This window comes from Bombus fervidus, chromosome 7, assembly GCF_041682495.2.
Source record: "Bombus fervidus isolate BK054 chromosome 7, iyBomFerv1, whole genome shotgun sequence".
In the NCBI taxonomy this organism is placed as follows: Eukaryota; Metazoa; Arthropoda; class Insecta; order Hymenoptera; family Apidae; genus Bombus; species Bombus fervidus.
The window spans coordinates 6513472-6529282 of record NC_091523.1 but is presented as its reverse complement, the minus strand read 5'-3'; the positions used below and the strand labels follow the sequence as shown (position 1 = coordinate 6529282).

Here is a 15811-nt window from a genome sequence, read left to right as displayed (position 1 = left end):
TTTTTCATTCAAACGTTCAGTTAGTTTTCGAATTGTTTGAAGTTATAACGCGAGCAGTTACAGGCTGCAACCGCGCTAAATTCCCCAAAATCTTGGAAAGGTCACACAACATAACTTACAGTCTATAGTTTATGATTCCAAGTTTATTAAATATAAAAAATAAACGTAATTATTGTATTACTTTTGTTAGAATTTTATTTTTGACCTAATAATTTAGCTATAATCATAATTTTCTGAAGTATGCAAAAATATGAAATTGCTTACTTTTGTAACCAATAAGATTAAAGAGAAATAAAATAATATGTAAAATGAATTTGCGTATCTTTTATATGTTTTATGTTATGTCTTAAACCAAACTGTTAAGTGTGTTAAGCACCGCGAGAACGGTGGACGGTAAATTGTAGAAAAGATACGAGATTGTAGATATTAATTTTGTAGTTATCATACGCAACGTAATGTTTATATAAGATATAATATTATTTGTGTGATTTGTTAAGATAGTTTATATTATTATCTATGTAAAAGCATAAATATAAATATATATTTATACTTAAAATTAAATACAAATAAAATATATTTTTTTATATTAAATATAATAAATATAAATATAAGTATTATTCGATGTTATATATAATTCTTCATTAAATATAAAAAATGTCAAATACAATAAGTGGAAAAAACTTGTTACGACCAGCTGGATTGCAATGTAAAAATCTTCAAGAATATTTAAAATCACGTCCACCAGAAGTATTAAACAAATTATATCATAATCCTCCAATTTGCTTGGCTGTGTTTCGAGAATTGCCAGTAATAGCAAAACATTATGTTATGCGATTATTATTTGTTGAACAACCTGTACCTCAAGCAGTTATTGCCTCCTGGTGTTCTAAACTTCATTTTGAGGAACATCAAAAAGTAGTTTTAATACTAAATGAACTAAATGTATGGAAAGAAGCATCAATACCAGGTGGACTACCTGGATGGATTTTAAATACTACATTCAAGAAAAACTTAAAAATCGTTCTTTTGGGAGGTGGAAAACCATGGACAATGTCAAACCAATTAGAAACTGATAGTAAACCTAGAGATGTTGCATTTTTAGATTCATATGCATTAGAAAGGTGGGAATGTGTTTTACATTACATGGTTGGTTCACAACAGCAAGAAGGTAATCTAGTTCGATTAAAGAGAGTGTTATTATTTATGTGTATATTCTTTCATATATTAATGAAAAATATTTTAAAATATATGTATCTTGATATTGAAAATATATCTTTTTAGAACTTTGATATGAATAATTACTATTATTTTACATTATAGGTATATCTGCTGATGCTGTTAGAATTCTTTTACATGCTGGCTTGATGAAGCGAGATGAAGCTGATGGAAGCCCAGTTATTACACAAGCAGGTTTTCAATTTTTGTTATTGGAAACTGCATCGCAGGTACCTAAACATAATTATTACCTCTTCTCATACTGTTAGTAAACTAAGATTAAATTTACTAAATAAAAGTAAAAATGTGTAAATTTTATGCTATATTTATTACTTTAAATACATTGTAGGTGTGGTATTTTATTTTACAATACCTAGATACAATAGAAGCAAGAGGACTTGATCTAGTTGAATGTCTTACTTTTTTATTTCAATTAAATTTCTCGACACTTGGTAAAGATTACAGTACTGAAGGAATGTCCGAAGGTCTGTCAACATTTTTACAACATTTAAGAGAATTTGGTTTAGTTTATCAAAGAAAACGAAAAGCTGGAAGGTAAAATGTAACATTTCTTTTTATTAAAATAGTTTTCATTATTTAAGATAAATAATAATGTTATATTAAATGAATATTTTTAGATTTTATCCCACAAGATTAGCATTAAATATTGCAACTGGACAAAATAAACCATTGTCTAGAGATCCAGAGAAGGAGGGTTACATTGTTGTTGAAACAAATTACAGAGTATATGCTTATACAAACTCGAATTTACAAGTAGCTTTACTTGGATTATTTTGTGAGATGTTATATAGGTATGTATTTGAAAAAGTCAAATACTCCCTATTGATTGACACTTCTTATATAAAAGCTTAAACTATTTTGTTTATAGGTTTCCAAATCTGGTTGTGTCAATATTAACACGAGATTCTGTACGTCAAGCTCTGAAAAGTGGAATTACTGCTGCCCAAATTGTAGGGTATGTCTTTATTGAAATAATTCTTATATATGTATATATTATTATTATTATATATATATATTATGCTATCAAAGTAAACAGTTAATTTGAACTCTGCTATATCAACAGTTATTTGCAGCAACATGCTCATGGTAAAATGATAGAAGCAGGTCCTCCAGTTTTACCACCAACTATAGTAGATCAAATTAAATTATGGGAAAATGAAAGAAATAGATTCATATTTAGTGAAGGAGTTTTATATAGTCAGTTTCTTTCTCAAACTGATTTTGAAGTGCTTAGAGATCATGCTCTTTCTACTGGAGTACTAATTTGGCAAAACGAAAGGTTTGTTTCTATATTAAATATTTTATTTATATATATTTTTTAGGAATTAAATAAATAAATGCTTACTTTAATGAAATATTTTGTTTTTGTAGGAAACGGACTATAGTAGTTACGAAAGCAGGTCATGACGACGTAAAAAAATTTTGGAAACGATATTCCAAAGGTTCCAGTTAGTACATCAAGAATAGTGCTAGAAAACTATTGTTTACAAACAATTCATATAGTAAAATTTCGTTTTCAATTACAATTATTTTTCCATTTTTAATATTTGCAAAATAAATGATTCATTAAATATTTTGTTATATGCTACAAAGTGTATAAAGTATAAATTTAAATATTATAAATGAAAAACAAAAAAGTGTAAGAATATAAAAATCTAAGTCATTTATTAACATCTCAGGTTATTTTAATGAAGAAGTTTAACCACTGCCAAGTAAAAATTAACAATTCGTCGTAATAAATTACATAAGCAAATACATATTGTATATTGAGATTTTTAAAGAGAAACTATTTTTGTTCTCATTATATAGTTACAGATTATCCGCATATACACAATATCTATAATTTTGAAACTTATTTTCTATTTAATAAAATATAAATAATTTTGATAAAATATACAAGATAATTTTTTTTATTATAGCTTTGTTTAAAAAGATAATGTAACAATATGATGGAATATTAAAAAATTAATACTAAAAATTAATACAAAATAAATCAATTCATTTGTATGTAATTTAAATTTGTTTAACGAAAGAAAAGATATTCAATTTTTTTTATAGAGTATCAGTCCCAAATATTAGATGATAAAAGAACTTGCTGTCAGTGCTGTGGTGGCGATGGTGTAGGTTTTGGCATTTTAGATAATAAACTTTGAATTTCTTTCTTTTCATCGTATGTTTTCCATAGTTCATATAAATTAATGATGTAACGTGCGATCTCTTGAATTTTTTCCATATCAGCATTTAATTCAGCAAACCATGCTTTTAAATCTTTTTGCAACATGACACAAGCTATTTGTAAACATCCTAAAAATATTTTCAATGATATATCATGATATAAAAGATATAATGCATTCTATTATTAAAGTACTCTTTATATTTTCTTACCAATAGCTATTTGGTGTGGTGGATATAATAAACATACATCTGTACGTAAACTATCATTAATTATACGCCAAGCCAATGTAAGTAATTGTTCATCTGGCCCTGCATCTTGAATGAGGATTAATAAAGGTCGATACGGTTGATATACTATTAAACAGCAATCTAGATGTTCCAGAAGATAAAATTCACATTCTGAGATATGGCTTCCACGATAAGGAAATTCTTGTGAATAGGCATAATTGAATTTATTCTTTACTGAAATATACAATAATAACTATCTTAAATCATCACATATTTTTTTTCTTTGATATAGACTTATTTCATTCAATATTTATCTTATTTTATTTATCACATATAGTATACATACAATTACGTACCTACAGTTTGACAAGCTGCAATTAATCTATTGTGAGAAATAACTCCAAATTCTTCTACCTTTGAAGCTAGAAAAACTGATGTAGGTGCTAATAATAAAGGGTCTATACACTTTAAGCTGTTACGAGCATAAAATCTTTTAAAATAAACAGTTGCTGTGGCTATAACTTGTTGTCTTAGTTTCAACTGCTCACCCAATACTTGTATTACTGAAAAAGTACAGAAAATACTTATTCAAATTATTTAATAAACAGATATATAAGCACGTGATGTATATAAATGATACAAATACAGTTACATTGGACTCATGGTATAACAACATTCCCTAATCTTCGCAATATTAAGTCACATTGACAACATTTTGGATTAATTGGCTAATCGAACGTTTAGCTTACGATTGGAAAAAAAGATGAATAATTTTTGATATTCTTCTTCTGTGAAAATTGAAAGATCATGTTGTCGTTCTCGCACTAAATCCTGTTTATCCAGAAGCCATTGTTGACTAAAAGCATGAAGTATTTATTTGTATTATGAAATAAAATTGCAAAATAGAGGCTTATGAGAATATCTTACTAATGTGAACTTTGCCAAAAATTGCCAGCCATATTAATATCAAATTAATTGTCGGAAAAATAAGCAAGTTGTATATCACTGTAAACGTCTCTCGATTATTTCCAGATTCTAAAATGTGTTCGTTTGCATTTATTCATTTAGTTGTTATTTACTTTAGTCACTACATATTTATAAAATCTAGTACGAACATCACAAATGTCAACATATTTTCATGGTCACTCGTATTATTTAAATTTATATTTTCTAAAACAACTTTAACATGATTTAAGTAATCTTGTGTTTGAAAATTTACCAATTTCAATACATTTAGTGACTTGTACCTATTTAATGCAACATTTCTTCATGTCGTCCCGTCAAATTTCCCTATGTTTTCTGCAACACTATTTGTTAAAAGTTAACCTCCGATAACTTAGATCCATGGTTAGATCCATGTTAAATCCTATACCAGTAACTTTTTAGTACCGGAAATACTTAAAAAGACGTTTTCCCGAATGTAACTGATAATGCAACGCGGTACAAATAGAAGTTTTAATATCTCAGATATAACATACTTCTAAAACTTTTCTGATATTTTATGTGATAAAATATATTACAGAGTACATGTTTTGTGTAAAATAAACACACATAAAATGACTTAACCAAAGAAAAATATGGATCAATGTTTCTTTCTACGCGTGGGAGTATGAGGATGAAGTAATGTATGTATGTTTCACGTCGTCAACACTTATCGATCATTAGTTGTAATAATTAGTTAATTTTTTAAAAATAAATTAAGAAGTTGTTTAATATTATATTACTATAATTTAACATTTGTTTCGTAAATTTGTATACTGTTGTATACTGTTTATTTTCATTGTTTATCGTATTTTAAATATACTTTATAGACATCTCTTTTTTTAACAATTATGAAATGTAGTGCTTAAAAGTTTTATACGTCTGAAAATTATTTAGATAAATTTAATTTAAAAAGAAAATTAATTAAATTAATAAACATCTTTTTCATTTATTTTATAATACTTCAAGTGTTTTAGTTTCACTTTTATTTTTTATTTGAATTATTCTATAAAATCGATATTTTCATTTATTCAGTTACTTTATTAATATAACACGCTACTAAAATTACTGACATTTTTCCTTGAGCTTCTTTATGAAAATAGCATATATACATATACATGTATGTATATTAGTTTTTAAACGTTTTTTAAATATCATTGAATTCTGTATTTATAAAACAAATCAAGCATTATATGGTACATATAATAAAAATTTGTTCTATTATCGATTCATATTTACGGTTTAACATCGACTAGATAAATGTACTGGAAAATGAACGCTTCAAGTTCAGGGACGTATTTAAATAAGGATACACTAACCGATAGAAGTAACAGAGTCAATACCGCGTTTTATAAAATAAGTAACTCAGTATTAAATTATATGACATTATTATATATATGGTAACATCTTGTGATGTACATTAATTGCTAAACTATAATTAGTAAAATATAAAGTTAAAAATAACGTATAGGTATTATTCATTAATGTTTGATATAATATAGGAAATGGTATAGTTTAATAAAATGAGATAAATATGTAACAATTTATAAGAGACTTTTATCAATAAGTTAAAAAATTATAATGCAAAATGATTTTTATGTAAATTTTATGGAAAAATAATGTCACGCGAGAATTCAAAGGCTTAAAGCATGATAAAATTATACAATAAAGGAGGAAAAGGATTATAGTGAAATATTTGATAAGTAATAAAGTAATTTCGCAGGATTATGAGTAACTTAAACGTACATTGTCCGCCATAGAGACGTTAGCGCGCTTAATTATTAACAAGACTGTATGGGCAGCATCGATGAATGAATCCTGTTGCGCAGACCGGTAGCTTTCATTGTAAAAGCGTCGATAGCTAGCATATAGTTAGTCAATTTTACGGGGTGAATGTCGATGCGCGAGTTTTTGGCCATTATAGTTTTTTGTGATTTCAGTGAAGAATCGCAACGAAAGAAGTTATACGGTACGGTTATATTTTGGCAAAATGATTGATATTTCAATTGTGCAAGGTGTATTGGAGAAGATACAGAAAAAGAGATGTTTTCGAAACGAAAGCGACGGTCGGTAAAACCTAAAGGGAGCAGGCGTGGACTGCGAGTTCGAGTCGGGCGTGGGGATGAACTCTACGGGGAATGCGAGAGGGAGGAGGACTAGGGCGCTTCCTGTGGTTGGCACTAGCCTAAAAAAGCTCCATAAACAGAATCGTGGCCGAATGTCTTTTCAATGCAACGAAAATGGTGAAGTGTGGGAAAAAGTGGGCATTGAGTAAAGGCTTCGACAGCTCGAACCATGACAGAGGCGTCGGAGGAGTAAGTAATATTACAATGTCTGTGATACTTTCTGACGATTGTTCCGCTCCGAAACCTGAAATGTCCGTGACTATGGCTTAAGTTTTGTGCTCCTTTGATATCACGTTTACAGTGCGGCACCTGACAGTTCTGTCTGACCTCGTCCTACTCATTCTCCTGTCAACATTTTCGACACTTATCAATCATTGCATTTCAATTTCCTCGAATTTTACATGATCCTTCGAACGATTCTTCCCTTCTTAGAAACGTGTCATGATCGCTGAACACCTATAAAAATTTACACGAGTAAACGTATGATTTCGATTCAAGTGTTGGTGTGTTATCCTCTGTCCGTGTAGGGGTGACCGTTCATTCATTAAATCGATGTCAGCGCGTAACATCTGCTATCTCGTACATAATAGCGATTCTTCGCTTTCGCGTACATGTCGGTCTTGCGCGTTTTTACAATATCTTTAAACCAATCTCGATCTTTTATTAGTTCCAATATTTCTTACTAAGTGTAAATTTATGAATAAAATTTAATTTCCTATAAACCTTATGTGACAGAAACAAATTCTTTATACAGCTGTGTAATATTGTTAATTAATATTTAAATATATTATTAGTTTTGTTCGTGATAAAAAAATAATAATATAAAACGCCATAAATATGCTTTTACTTTGCATTAAATAATATTATATGTAAGTTTTAAATATTGTTCTAAGAAATTTTTTAAGCAATTTATAATAAGTATGTTTATGTTAAAAAGTGTTATTGTTAATTAGTGGTCACTTTGTAATTTCTTGAAATTTTATTTTTAGTGGTAACTATTTGGTGAGGGTTCGTGCCCAGGTAATGACAAGGGATGATAGTTCAGGTGGTTGGGTTCCTCTAAGTGGCGGTGGTTTAGCAAATGTTTCGGTTAGACGAAGACCAACTTCTTCAGGTGGACATCAGTCTAATAATACCAATGCATCTGGTATTTCTACTACGACTGTCTCTATTACTAGCAGTATACAACCTGTATCAACTACAAGTGTTACTAATACCCAAAGTCATGGATCTTCTAACAGTTCTCCACCTGGTGCAACTGAGAAGATGCATGAGTACCTTATTTATGGAAAACGCATCACTGATCAATCAGTAATATATATATATATAAATATATTTATTAGTATTTTCAATATATTGTAATGTGTGTATTTGTTGTAAAATATGATACAGAGTTATTTTCTTTTCCTAGGTTGTTCTTAGCTGTACAATTAAAAAAGATTTCGAATATAATAAGGTAATGCCAACTTTCCATCACTGGAGGACAGGAGAGAAGAAGTTTGGATTAACATTTCAAACAGCTGCAGATGCAAGAGCTTTTGATAAAGGTGTTCGTACAGCTGTTGAAGAATTGTTAGAAGGTAAATTGTTAATTTAACTGTAGCATCTATTTCCATTATAACGATAGAATTAATATATCTTACAATATAATGCCATAAATTTTTATTAATTTTATTTTTTTGCGACTTTTTGTGGAATGTACAAATGGTAAGGATATCAATGTTATTTTAAATATTAACTTATAAATGTTTACTTCAAATATGGTTTTAACAATATATTTTCTATAATTCAGGATTGACCAATACAACATTATATGGCAACTCGTTAGATGTTGGGGATGAAGATGTTTTTATGGTATGTTATTTTGAAAAGAAATAGATAAGATATATCAATACATTTAAAATTGAATTTATTTCACAGACTTTAAATTTACCTGTGGAACCACCAGAACCACGTCCCTCATCGGATACACCTCATGGAATAGTACGACTGTCCAATTATCATTCCCAGTGTTCAGATCTTCCTGATTCACATAAACCTATTCATTATATTGGTGGACCATCTATAAAAGTGCCACCATCTCAGCATCCTTTGGCATCAACTGAAGATGTTGGATCAGATAGCTACTCTTATGTGCAGCTCACAACGCTTAATCATGAATATTTATATCCCATCATCGGTGATCATAAAGGAGACCGATTAAATAGACATAATACCGGCAGTTCTTTGAAGAAACCAGATATTATAGTATCCCAACCTTCTAAAAATACTATGAAACGTAATGTCCGATTACGATGTAAACATTGCCAAGAGCTGTACACAGAGCAGCACAATCCTAGGGGGTCCTGTGAATACGCACCTGATCCTATTAGACGAGGAATCGCAAAAATTTCGTGTTTGTCTTGTGCTCAGGGTATGTTATACCACTGTATGAGTGATGCTGAAGGTGATTTTACCCAGAATCCTTGCAGGTGAGTAAAATTTTTGCTCATATGTTTGTCTAAGCTATTTTTTTCGATTCTTTAGAACTACTTTCTCAGTTGTATCATAAAGAAGCTTTCAAATGTAGGTTTTTGATATCTATAATGTATTCGATAGTTATTCAATAACTAAATCGTTATTATTTACTTTTGGGATGATTATTAAGACATAGCTAAGAATACATTATAAATCAATATTGAATTGTGCAGTTGTAGTACAGAAGAAGGATGTGGACGCAGATGGTTTGGTTTGGCATTATTATCACTGATCGTTCCTTGCTTGTGGATTTATCCTCCACTAAGAGCTGTTCATTGGTGTGGCACGTCCTGTGGAATGTGTGGAGGACGTCACCATCCGATGGAATAACTGGAGGAACCCTTTGATATCTCTGCTTCATACTCAATTGAATCAACTAACTTTTCTTCATCACGAGGTGCTGTGGCTAATGTGTATGAATGTCACGATCTGAGTATGGGCCGTTGTCAGAGGTATCAAAGGGGTAGACAACTTCCAGTACATGCACTTATCCATCAGCGTCATCTTTGAAATAATTTGTTTTTAAAAAAGAAACAAAAAAATAGGAGCGCAAATTATCGCATTTAGCCCTGAGATCATGTATATTCCATACATTTTGTATATTTTATTAGCAAATGCATTATTTAGACACACCTGTACATTAACAATTTGAGAATGGACGTCGTTTAGTATTTATTCTGAATGATTGGTCCATAATAATATTATCTGGACTGACCAAGTATTTGTGATACATGGTGCACATTGTGAGAATTCAGTCAAGAAAAGAAATGTAATTTGTTATTCCCAGTTTGAAAGCTAGTTTTCACCTCGTATAAAAACGATAAAGAAAATGTTTGCTATATTATAAGATTAAATTCTGCTGCTATTATCAAGAAAGAGGATTAGACAGAAATAAATTAGAAGTCTTTTTTTTATTATAAATAAATTAAAGATATTATTTATTAATTTGTACTTTGTATTGTATTTCGAATTTCATGAAAAAAAATAAAAATAATGTGTAGAATTTTATACACATAAAATTATACATATTACTTAAATTAGCTTTATCTTTACTTTTTTTTTTTGTTTTTAAAGTAAGATTTCGTATATTTTTTGTATATTTGAATCCAATAATGTCAATATTGACAAATTTGTTTTTTTTAGCATTTTATATAATTTTATTAGAAAAAATAATTTGAATCAAATTCAATTTATTTTTATTCAAGTACAGATTTTGAATCTCTTTTGGTAATTAGCACAAACTGGTTGGTAAAAGTTAGTTGCACTTTCACAAATATGTATTGAAATTAATGACTAAAAATTGTATCATGTTTTATAAAGAAATTATACGATCATTCGGGAATGATTGTGAATATATGTAGTAGAATATAATTTTGTTTATATATCACTAACATGCAATTCTGTTCTTAAGGACCTTTTGTATTGTGCTCTTTGTATTTACAAAATATTAATATTTATATAAACTACATAGTCAGTTATCTGTTAAATGGAACTTCTTACGCTACTATGTTGGCACAGTGTTAAATGCTAAATAATATCAGTATTTACTATTTACTAGCATGGTACTTTTAGTACTACCAATTTTATTGTTACTTCATGCACAATGAAGATAAGTATAAGAAACTTTAAGTACATGTATTGTCAGTTTGAGGCTTATTATGTATATTGGAATATATTTTCAGTTTAAAACTAACTATATCTATATTGAAGGATAGTTCTATGTAAACTTGGTTTGCATAAAATAGATTGTTTACAGAGACGTGAAACTTTCTATTTTATAGTGTATTATAGTTCTTTAAGATACCTATACATACATGTATATGGCATTCTTTAAAAGATTCTGATTTATTGTATTATTTGCATACCTAATTATTTTTTTAACTACATTAGTAATTAGGAGGTAATTCGTTTCATTCTATATATTTTACAATAATTGAATGATATGAATATATCATTGTTGCATATTTAGGAAAGTAAGATATTTTTAAAAGAAGGACGTGGTTGGTTTTTAGCAATAATTCCGCTTATCGATGATCTGATTATGTATGCTTTATAAATAATTGGCTTTATAAACCATAATGTGTGGTTTTAAAGGTTTATTTGTTTTAAGAATCCATATTTTGTATTCAAATTTTAGTTGACAAAGAATTAATTCTGATCTCATTAAATTGCTATAAATCTTTAAGCGCAACACAAAAGCATAGTTGTTTTCTGGTTCATACTACATAATTATAAATGGTAATGCAGAAAAACTAATAATTTAAAATTGAAGCTTCTAAAGTGACATGATAGATAGAATCAGTGAACATGATCTAAATGTTGTAGGGTGTTTTTACATCATTTTTGAAATACAATTTCTAATACATATGCGATAAAGTCAGATGCTGCTTTGGAATAACAAAGTAAATTAATTACTAAATGGTTTGATTAATAAGACTTTTGCAAACACACTTAATTAATTTAAAAGGAGAAATATGTATTTTAAAAACATACATAAAGAGAAGAATTAATTATTATTGTTCAATAAGTTTCATTATGTCTTAAGTTTCTAGTCCAGTAATAATAATTTATGTGTTTAGTTCATTTATTAATTAAAACTCTTTTTTTATGTCAAAATTGTCTTATGCTGAAAATCTTAAGTCATGTATGTATAAATCTTGTATATCTGTGCAGTTAATGTAGTTTTATTAACAAATAGTTAAAATTATTTGACATAATGTATTATTTGACGTAATGTATTATACATATTTAATCTCAATTGATTTTAATTATTTTATTTCTCTTTTACTTTTAATTCGATCTAAAATATTTTTTATATTTCTTATTTAACATTAGATATTAAAATATCTCTTATAATTTACTAATCTTATATGACATGATTAAATACTACAAATTGCATTGGCATAACAAATCTTATATCTGCTTTTGTGAGTTGATTACTTCATGATTATACTTAATGTATCATAATATTTTATCTCTCTGAGCTTCATATCATTTTTTAATATATATATACATATATATGAATGCTGTGGTTTTCTAATGTTTCTAATAATTTTATTATATTTGTTTACTCTATAAATAACTTGTAAAAACCTACAAAATTTAAATAGAGACGGACAGAGGACAGAAATATCCATTTAATAATGGATTTAATATCTCTAGACAGCAACACTCTCTTATTCATAAAGTCAATTTTTATATTACAATATATTCGTTTTTCATATATAAATATTTCATTAATAAATATAATATAGATCTTAGTTTTGAAAGCACCAGTTTTGTGTTGTATAAAATAAGATACATTTAATATAACTACTAAATTAAATTTAAATATGTACATGCTAATTCTTTTAACAGAAGAGAGGGAGAGTATTAAATACAACTTATAATAAAGATACTTCCAAAAAAATAATGATCTTTCATTTTGATAATATATAAAATTGTATTTATACTTTTACTTAATAAGCTCAGGGAGATATACAACAAAAGTGGTATAATTAGGCTTCCTATATACAATATGCGTTTATCGTAAATCGATTAATATCAGTCGGGATTTATTTTATACAGGAAATTTTATATAAAGATCTTTAGAATTACAAATTCACAAAATTCGAAAGAATTTTATTTAAAAATTTGCAAACTATGTAAATATTAAATTGTTTACTGCCATAGAAAATCGATAGTTTAATTTTGATATCAAACAAATTTTTTATTTTTACTGATTCAAAGTATTCCATTGATACATTATATAATGTAGACAGTTTCTTTCTGTACAATATTTAATTAAATATCATGACCTGTTTTTAGTTACAAATAAGTACAAAAAATTATTTTTTCAATAAGTCCGTTGTGATGACTCATACCAAATGAGAGATACATATATAATCATATTCACAGTGTAGTTTTGTATGACATTGTGTGAATGTACTTCTATTTAAATTCTTTTACTTATGAAGTATGACTGTAGGTTGCGATTGATCTGAGATATTATAACGTGTCTATAATTATAGTGATCAATAATGAGCAGAAGATATAAATAAATATAGTTTGTACGATAATTATATGACAATGTTGATGATAATAATTATCGACACTGATATGTGTGGATGCATGAAAAGAAGCGCAGGTTGCGTAAGCATATATAACGAGCTAATGAACGTGGGAACGTATGCACATATAGAGAATATGTATACACAAAGCTATTGTGAAAGTTGTCAAACTGGGAAAATGCATAAAGGTGGTGCCTGCCAGAAATGGAAAACATGTAAACAAATTAGTGGCAGTGCTCAAAAACGATCAGTTTGCAAAAAAACTTATAGGGTATTTTCACTGATAATGTAAATGCTGCAAGATTAACAAATACAATTTTAATTTACAGATTCATTATATCATAAATGTTTAAATCTTGTATCATTGTAATTAAAAATATGTATCATAATCCAAATGTATAAGAAATAAATATATTGTATCATGACAAAATGTCATATAAATCAAGTTTGTTGTTCTAAAAGTTTATGAAATACATTTATGAAGTACATTCTGAAAATATGTTTTCATTAATCACTGATCACTAAAATAAAAAAAAAAAAAAAAAAGAGAGAAATAACTTATGTGCTACATAATATTCAATTTATACTACACTTACATTTTATATATAATAATATATAAATTTACAATTATACTAATTGAATAAATAAAATATGTACATATTAAGCTAAATACAAAGGAAAAAATTTATTAATGTGCAGCTGGTGTGTGGCCATCTACATAGAAATTTCTTGTTGCTTGGGGCAGTTCTAATTCTATACCATCTAATTCTTTTGTTAATATAATTTGACAACCTGAAAATACAAAATTGTTTCAACATTTGATCAAATTTACACATTTGCACTAGATGAGTAACACATGTGTCATTCAGGTTCCTTTACTAGAACCTGGCTCACACATGTATAAGTTTTTTGATTGTGCTAAAATGCTCTGATTCTGGTGTCAGACTGAACTCCAAATTCCTCAGTGCCAATGTGTCAATATTAAATATTATGTATGTCAAACTTGTTTTTGCTTACCTAATCTAGAATTTTCTTTCAAAAATGGAGCTAAATCTAATAAATCCTCCTCTTTTTCTTCAGCTGTTGGGAGTTTATCCATATAATCATGATGTACATATATGTGACAAGTGGTACAAGCAAGAGATGCTTCGCAAGCACCTTCCATTTCAATTCCATATCTATGGGCTAAATACAGTACATTATCTCCCACTTTCCCTTTTATAGGTATTCTTTTTCCCATTTTATCAATAAAAGTAACATTAACACTATAAGATTTAAAAGATCATATTAGTTAAGACCTAACACAATAAAACCTTTATTTTTTCATTTTTATATGACATACATTTCTTATATATAAATATTATAATTCTATGTAATTTTACCTACATATCAGCTTCTGATTTTGGGTCTTGCATTTCATATTCACCATGAAAAGAATCTGAAAAATATCCATTAATCAGGTAAAATAACCTTTTTTTAGGCGATCAAAATATATACTTCAGACATTAAGATTATTTGTAGCAAATAATATTTATAATATATGATATATATATATGATTAATAAAATTATAGTTACATTCCGACGTATGAATATCGAACTTTGATATTGTTATTATCTGATTCCTTGGTGAAAATGATCTTTTTATTAGATTTTTCCATGCTGAAAGCCTCAGAAGAAGTGTCATTTTTATATAATTTTAATTCTACGTTTTTAAATAATGTTGTGATAGTACCATGCACATTTTACAAACAAAATACTTTTATTTCATTGATCATAGAAAAGAAAGATCGAAAACTTGTAGTAAAAACCATAAAGAGATTGCAAACGTCAATGTTAAAATAAGTACACACTATTGTTTTATATTATTACTAGTATATTCAAAGAAATTAATTTTTCCTTAAATTATATATAAATTAATTAATACTAAATTAATTTTTCAAGTGGAATTTGATTTTGGGTTGAATTCCACTTTAGTGGTCTAAAAATTATAGACTTTTTTATTTGAAATCTTGTAGTTTTCGACGTGTAGAATCTGAAAATATAAGTTTTAAGTTACGGAATCTACTAGTTCAAAAATCACAACTATGTCAAACTGAGGATTTTTAGGGTATTTTGTTACGTTAACGCCATATTGGTTTCTATCCATGATTAATCCAATGAGTGGATCGCATAGTTAACATCTGATTGGACCGTATAAATGAGCATTCTCATGCTCTCGATTTTCGCTTATCTTATTCAAAAATGTATCTTTGGATCGCCCCCATCAACGATACCATTATATTGATGTTGTTATATATAAAAATTCGCGATCGGCAAACTAAGCGTTATGGCAGCGACCTCTCTTCCTCATCCAGTCCTTACCTGACCGCCAATTCGATTTTGTTTTTTGGATATGCAAACTCTCGGAAGCTGTAGTTAAAGTCGCTAAAAATTAGTTTGTACTGACGTAAAGAGGTTGGAAAATAAGTTCTAGACGAAACCAAAGTCAAACTCATTTA

The 15811-nt window shown here is 27.9% G+C and overlaps 4 protein-coding genes across 8 annotated transcripts; 2 read left to right on the top strand and 2 right to left on the bottom strand.

Annotated features, from left to right (window-relative positions):
- The first annotated feature begins 151 nt into the window (after window positions 1–151).
- Mrn (general transcription factor IIH subunit 4 marionette) lies at window positions 152–2897 on the top strand. 2 transcript variants are annotated; one of them, XM_072006981.1, is made up of 7 exons: window positions 154–1168; window positions 1321–1445; window positions 1565–1770; window positions 1854–2027; window positions 2105–2191; window positions 2300–2515; window positions 2608–2897. In XM_072006981.1, exons 1-7 carry the CDS (start codon window positions 655–657, stop codon window positions 2687–2689), a joined length of 1404 nt encoding a protein of 467 aa, XP_071863082.1. In that variant the 5' UTR covers window positions 154–654; the 3' UTR covers window positions 2690–2897. The 2 variants fall into 2 exon arrangements, with proteins under 2 accessions (XP_071863083.1, XP_071863082.1); XM_072006982.1 differs by lacking the exon at window positions 2608–2897 and having other exon boundaries at window positions 152–1168; window positions 2310–2477.
- Window positions 2898–2976: 79 nt separating this feature from the next.
- Window positions 2977–4880, bottom strand: Cycc (cyclin C). The gene is made up of 5 exons (XM_072006993.1): window positions 4567–4880; window positions 4389–4495; window positions 3996–4202; window positions 3622–3873; window positions 2977–3540 (listed from the first exon to the last, which is right to left on the bottom strand). Exons 1-5 carry the CDS (start codon window positions 4596–4598, stop codon window positions 3335–3337), a joined length of 804 nt encoding a protein of 267 aa, XP_071863094.1. The 5' UTR covers window positions 4599–4880; the 3' UTR covers window positions 2977–3334.
- A 171-nt stretch (window positions 4881–5051) lies between these two features.
- Spred (Sprouty-related protein with EVH-1 domain) lies at window positions 5052–13757 on the top strand. Of its 4 annotated transcripts, XM_072006984.1 has the most exons (7): window positions 5052–5264; window positions 6561–6935; window positions 7736–8057; window positions 8158–8326; window positions 8539–8600; window positions 8667–9217; window positions 9437–13757. In XM_072006984.1, exons 2-7 carry the CDS (start codon window positions 6916–6918, stop codon window positions 9591–9593), a joined length of 1281 nt encoding a protein of 426 aa, XP_071863085.1. In that variant the 5' UTR covers window positions 5052–5264; window positions 6561–6915; the 3' UTR covers window positions 9594–13757. The 4 variants fall into 4 exon arrangements, with proteins under 4 accessions (XP_071863085.1, XP_071863086.1, XP_071863084.1 ...); XM_072006985.1 differs by lacking the exon at window positions 5052–5264 and having other exon boundaries at window positions 6323–6935; window positions 8575–8600; XM_072006983.1 differs by lacking the exon at window positions 5052–5264 and having other exon boundaries at window positions 6345–6935.
- Fdx1 (Adrenodoxin-like protein 1, mitochondrial Ferredoxin 1) lies at window positions 13616–15433 on the bottom strand. The gene is made up of 4 exons (XM_072006995.1): window positions 14889–15433; window positions 14699–14750; window positions 14330–14577; window positions 13616–14104 (listed from the first exon to the last, which is right to left on the bottom strand). Exons 1-4 carry the CDS (start codon window positions 14995–14997, stop codon window positions 14001–14003), a joined length of 513 nt encoding a protein of 170 aa, XP_071863096.1. The 5' UTR covers window positions 14998–15433; the 3' UTR covers window positions 13616–14000.
- Between the last annotated feature and the right edge of the window lie 378 nt (window positions 15434–15811).